We start from the raw sequence: 6,417 nt of genomic DNA, 5'->3' as shown, positions 1-6,417 counted from the left end.
TTGAATCCCTAACGCGAACCAGTGTGCATATCTTAACCTCCTGTGTTTGTCTCCCAGCGCAAGCCCTCGTTGACTCCGGGTCAGCGGGGAACTTCATATCATCCCAGTTCCTCCAAAAACTGAATATCCGGCGACGTCGGCTGGTTCAAGATCTTCCCGTCCAAATCATACAAGGCAAGCCACTAGGTCGAGGTCGTATTCGCCATTATACACCCCCTCTAACTCTTTGTGTTGGCTGTTTACATTCGGAAGAGATCTCTCTTATGGTGCTGGAGGAGTCCACCGTGGATGTCATCTCCTTAACCTCCCTGCGCATGCGCGTGCGGTGTTTGTTTGTGTTTAGAGCTCCGTCGAATTGATTCATTAATCCTTGATTTTCTTCTTTACCACTCATTTATTAACAAGCACTTTCTATTTTTATATCGTGTGAACCTATCCTCGATACTATTCCCTATAAAAAAACAATCGGATTGCTTTGATATCGCTACTTAGATCCAACTTTGCGAATCTCGGCTACTAGCCTTTAGCCCGCTAGCATTTCACGCGTGGGCTCGCGCCTATCGAGCGTCTGATTTTACACCCGTTTCACTGAAAGGATACAGGTTATATCCAGCATTCCAGTCCTAAATTAGTAGTGATATTGGTAGTATCACTGCTAATTTACTGTTCATCTGTTATAATGGCGAACATATCGGATGTGTGTCTAACGTTACCTCTGAGTGCAGGTGAGGATACATTCGAGCTGATCTCGGTAAGATTGGAACTGGAATCGGTGGAGAAACAGATCCGTGGTCTGCTGGAGAGGCAAGCCGAGCTGCGGGATCGGCGATCAGCGCTTGAAACGTCACGCGCCGATGCTCACAAGTCAGTGGTTAGTAACTTTTTGACTCCGACTTCCTCTACTCCGTGCGTTTCTCTGCCCAGGAGGACGCGATCATCTCTGGCTTCATTCACTCCGGCACCGACACAGCACCATGGACCCTGGGTGATCCCACAGCGGAAGACACGAGCCAGGACCAGAGCAAGAACCTCTCCGCCCCTCCCGGTCTTCGAGATCTCCACCCGGAACCGCTTCTCCCCTCTTCACGAGTCGGAACGCGACGACGCCGTGATCATCGGCACTTCCATGGTCCGTCATGTCCACGCTACCTCAGGTAAGGGTAAGGTGCGCACTCACTGCTTTCCTGGTGCTCGTGTTCTTGATGTCGCCGCACAGGTTCCCGAGATTCTGAACGGTGACGAGCGCGTCGGAGCCGTTGTCCTCCATGCGGGAACGAACGACATCAGGCTGCGGCAGACGGAGGTTCTGAAGAAGGACTACAGGAGCCTGATCGAGACGGTACGCAGCACAGCGCCTGAGGCAACGATCATCGTGTCTGGACCGCTTCCCACGTACCGACTAGGACAAGAAAGGTTCAGTAGACTATTTGCTCTAAATGAATGGTTAATGTCATGGTGTAATGAACAGAAACTGCTCTTTGTAAATGTCACGACCGGCTCAAAGCCGTGACAAATGAGTGGAGGACATAGTGAAGTTGGTCAGGTTGAAGGTGTATTTATTAACATAAATAGAAAAATATATATAACAGGAAATCAATTACAACACAACTGCCATTTCTGTCTGACAAGCGGTGTTAAGATGTCAGACAGAACTAAGATCAAATCATAGCAAAGGAAAATAAACAAACCCAACACAAAAAGGTACGGGAGCAAAAGCTCTCACAAGAGTCTTGCAGCTCTGAAGATCTCGAAGCTCACTCCACATTCTCAAAGCCTAAGCTTATATACAGGTGTATATCACTTGATGATCCTACACAGGTGTACATCATTCTCTTGATGAGTCTCCCAGTCACACCCACCGGTCGACACAGCGGGAACAACCGGAGACCCGTCACACACCCCCCCCTAAAAAGAAGAGAGCACAGAGTCTTAATAAAAACAAACAACTCCCACAACTCAATTTGTCCAAGTAGCAATAGTTGGTTCGGCCTGCAATTCTCCCCAATCCCGTCAACTCTCCCACTTTCAGCAACCTGGCGCCTAGGAAGCAAAATTAAGAAAGAAAAAGAGAGACACAGTCAGAGAAATCAGACTTTAAAGCACTCAAACACGGGACAAGACGTCAGCAGAAAACCGAGGTTGGGGTTTTGTAAGGAGTGCAGAAAAACTAAATGATTGTGATCCGTATAGACCACCAAAGATCCCTCTGATGACCCAACATACAAGGTGGAGAAGCCCAACTAGAAACAGGTTCAGCGAAGTCATTTTTAGAATATATTCGATTTCATCATCCTGTAGTTTTTTCTTATTCGCAAACACTCGATAATAACGTTGACGAATTGGACTTACACCTCCCACATCAATGTTGTACAGACCTAATAGATGACCAAGCCGAACGCTCAAAGAACTCAGTGCTTCTGAGTTTCTAAGACGACCTTGAAGAACACAATCTCCCGGATAGATTTCACCTTCCTCCCCAGCTACTGGAGTCGGAACCAATTCAACACTGTCATTATTAACAGAAACATCTGCAAACATAACAGGTTTAACATGCGAATCAGGCAGACTAACTTGGTCTTTTGTCATAAGGTCTTCGAAATCTTTACGAGCATAATAAGGCTTTAACAAGTTTATGTGACACATTCTAGTCTTTTTTCTTCGATTTGGCGTATTAATCAAATAATTCAAATCAGAAATCTGACGAGCAACAGTATATGGTCCGACAAACTTAGCCTGAAACGGTGACCCAACAACAGGCAACAACGCCAGTACCTGGTCACCAGGTTGAAACAAGTCAAGTCAAGTCAAGTCACATTTATTTATATAGCGCTTTTCACAATACAGATTGCATCAAAGCAGCTTCACAGTGATAACATGAAAGTAGTACAACACAGTTCAATAATATTGTTGAATATTAAATATCCCCAACTAAGCAAGCCAAAAGCAAGGCGACAGTGGCAAGGAACCAAAACTCCATCAGATTGGATGGAGAAAAAAACCTTGGGAGAACCCAGGCTAGTCAGGGGCCAGTTCTCCTCTGGCTAACAATCATAGGGTTTTAAAGAAGCTTTACAGTAAGTGCATATCAGGGAGTACCTGGAAAAAATACATTTAGTTAATCATGTAATATTTAGGGGATAACATATCGCCGGCGTTGAGTCGTCTCTTCGCAGGCGTTGAGTCGTCTCTTCACAGGCGTTGAGTCGTCTCTTCACAGGCGTTGGTCTTCTCATCACAGGCGTTGAGGCATCCGAAATCCCCGTGAGAGGCAGGATACCAAACTGGAGCCTACGAACGCCATTTTTCTCGGGACAAGCGTCCCGAGATAACAGCAGAAAGGCAGATGGGAAATAATTAGCATAGCTGATGTTCATAATGATTTCCATTACACGGGAGTAGGTGTTAGAAAACCATAATCTCACAACTCTCCGCAACCCAAACTCTCCGCAACCCAACCGCAACCATACGGACCGACCCGTTTGTCTATAAGGCTGTCGAGCCCCACTGGTGCGTTAAGCAGTTTCAGTGGCAAACGGTTCCGTATGGCATAGCAGAGGACTAAAAGGTAAGCATTATGTGAATGCTTGACTAAAGAGACACGTCTTTAGTCTAGTTTTAAACTGTGTCAGCGAGTCAGAGCATCGGACCGTATCGGGAAGGCTATTCCAGAGTTTTGGAGCTAAATGCGAGAATGCCCTCCCTCCTTTCGTGGACTTCGATATCCTAGGAATGACCAGAAGCCTTGAATTTAGTGATCTTAGAGAACGCGGTGGATTGTAGGGCGAAAGAAGGTCCGTTAAGTACATAGGAGCTAAACCATTAAGGGCTTTATAGGTCAGTAGTAGTACTTTGTAATTGATACGGAACTTAATAGGTAACCAGTGCAGAGATGATAAAATCGGTGTTATATGATCATATTTTCTTGATCTAGTAAGAACTCTAGCGGCTGCATTTTGCACTAACTGTAGCTTGTTTATTGAGGATGCAGGACAACCAGCTAATAAAGCATTACAGTAATCTAGTCTCGAGGTCATGAATGCATGAACTAACTTTTCTGCATCAGAAACAGATAGCATGTTACGTAATTTAGCAATGTTTCTAAGGTGGAAAAAGGCTGTTCTTGTAACAGATGAAATATGATTTTCGAAAGACAAGTTGCGGTCTAGTATAACACCCAGGTCTTTTACTGTAGTGGAAAAAGTAACAGGGCATCCTTCTATATTAAAGTCGTATTGTAAGAGGTTTTGTGTGTAGTTTTTTGGACCAATAAGTAATACCTCCGTTTTATCTGAATTTAATAGCAGGAAATTACGCGTCATCCAGCATTTTATATCTTTGAGACATTCTGTCAATTTAGATGAGGTAATGTTTTCATCTGGTCGTGATGAAATATATAATTGAGTGTCGTCAGCATAACAGTGGAAATTAATTCCATGTTTTCTTATAATATTACCAAGTGGCAGCATATATATTGAGAATAGCAGAGGGCCTAGCACCGATCCTTGCGGTACTCCGTAGTCTACTGACGTTAACTTTGATTTTCCCCCGTGTAAAGAGACAAAATGATAACGGTCAGATAAGTACGATCTAAACCAGCTTAATGCCTGTCCCTGAACACCAGTGTAGTTTTGTAGTCGATCCAAGAGTATTTTATGATCTATAGTGTCGAACGCGGCGCTAAGATCAAGTAGGACTAGTATTGAGATACAGCCTTGGTCAGAAGCTAAGAGTAGATCATTTGTAATTTTAACTAGCGCAGTTTCTGTACTATGATGCGGTCTGAATCCTGACTGGAATTTTTCATAGATATCATTTTCTTGCAAAAAAGAGCACAGTTGAGCGGATACAACTTTTTCTAGTATTTTGGACATAAATGGAAGATTTGAAATGGGTCTGTAATTTGCTAGGTTATTTGGATCTAGTTGCGGTTTCTTAATGAGAGGTTTTATTACTGCCAACTTGAATATTCTTGGCACATGACCTAAGAATAAAGACGAGTTAATAATATTAAGAAGAGGCTCTTCCACTACAGGTAACACTTCTTTCAGTAGTTTAGTGGGTATTGGATCTAATGAGCATGTTGTTGGTTTAGATGCAATAATAAGTTTATTTAGCGCTTCCTGTCCTATCGTTGCAAAGCGGTGTAGTTGTTCTTGAGGGACGATAATTGAGGCTGAATCATAAGAGACCATAGAGGATTGTACATTTATAATTGTGTTTCGAATGCTTTCTTTTTTCTCATTGAAATAATTCATAAAATCATTACTACTAAACTGTAACGGTATATTTTGCTCTGGTGATGTCTGTTTATTTGTTAGTCTAGCCATGGTGTTAAATAAGAACCTTGGATTATTTTGGTTATTTTCTATTAGTTTGCGGAGGTGCTCAGCCCTGGCTGTTTTTAGAGCCTTTTTATAACGTGACATACTGTCTTTCCACGCGATTCTAAAGACCTCTAAATTAGTTTGTTTCCATTTACGCTCTAGGTTACGAGTTTCTCTCTTGATATCATGCGTAACACTGTTGTACCATGGTGCTTTAGTTTTCTCTTTAACCTTTTTTAATCTAATTGGTGCAACAATATCTAATGTACTAGTGAAAATGGTGCTCAAACTGCTAGTCATTTCCTCTAGTTCATCTGTTTGTTTGGGTTCACTGAGCAGCTGAGATAGATCAGGTAAGCTATTTGAGAATCTATCTATAGTGGTTGGAAGGATTGTTCTGCCTGGTCTATAACGTGGCGCAACATGACATATTTCAGCAGTACGTATTATGCACGTTACCATGTAATGATCAGTGACATCATCACTTTGCGGTATAATATCTATATCAGTTGGATTGGTTCCATATGATATAATTAAATCTAGTGTATGATTTAGACGATGAGTGGGACCACGCAACTTGAAACAAACGCAACTCTGTTCGACGATCAAAAAGTAGTTTCATTCGATCTTGTGATTTGCTCAGAGATGACTTCGCCAAGTGGCACGCCTCATAAACTCGTCTACGAAAATCACTAACATATGACAAAAATTTTTTCGGTGGATCAGACTTTTCCCAGTCAGCAGATAAAACAGCCAACGGACTTCGCACGTCGTGTCCAAAAACAAGGTCGTTCGGACTGAACCCAGTACTTTCTTGCGCAGCTTCCCGAGCCGCCATCATCAACCAAGGCAGACCAGTCTCCCAGTCCTTACCCATTTGAACAGAGTACGACCTCAAAAGAGATTTTAACGTTTGATGAAATCTCTCCAGTGCTCCCTGACTTTGGGCATGATAAGCACTGGAGAGGTTATGTTGAATATGAAGTTGATTCAACACTTGACCGAACAAATTAGAAGTGAAATTACTTCCCTGATCAGATTGGATAATTCGTGGTATTCCAAATATTGAAATGAACCGAGTCAGCGCCTTTAT

At 42.9% G+C, this 6,417-nt stretch overlaps 1 protein-coding gene across 1 annotated transcript; it reads right to left on the bottom strand.

The window, feature by feature from the left end:
• Positions 1-3,143: 3,143 nt before the first annotated feature.
• On the bottom strand, positions 3,144-6,162 carry LOC130076896 (uncharacterized). Its single transcript, XM_056242193.1, has 2 exons — positions 6,053-6,162; positions 3,144-4,473 (listed from the first exon to the last, which is right to left on the bottom strand). The coding sequence occupies exons 1-2, from the start codon at positions 6,160-6,162 to the stop codon at positions 3,573-3,575; spliced, it is 1,011 nt and encodes a 336-aa protein (XP_056098168.1). The 3' UTR covers positions 3,144-3,572.
• Positions 6,163-6,417: the final 255 nt, after the last annotated feature.

Source organism: Rhinichthys klamathensis, unplaced genomic scaffold (genome assembly GCF_029890125.1).
Source record: "Rhinichthys klamathensis goyatoka isolate OS25496 unplaced genomic scaffold, OSU_Roscu_1.1 h1tg000708l_1, whole genome shotgun sequence".
NCBI classification, from domain to species: domain Eukaryota; kingdom Metazoa; phylum Chordata; class Actinopteri; order Cypriniformes; family Leuciscidae; genus Rhinichthys; species Rhinichthys klamathensis.
The sequence above is the reverse complement of the archived record's forward strand: the minus strand, read 5'-3'. Positions and strand labels throughout refer to the sequence as shown.

Excerpts from the sequence above, each read along its gene's own strand:
- LOC130076896 (XM_056242193.1), bottom strand. The coding sequence starts at position 6,162 with ATGGCGGCTCGGGAAGCTGCGCAAGAAAGTACTGGGTTCAGTCCGAAC. Across the intron at positions 4,474-6,052 it reads TTATCTGCTGACTGGGAAAA|AATATATATGCTGCCACTTG; the intron begins GTCTGATCCACC and ends TCTGCTATTCTC.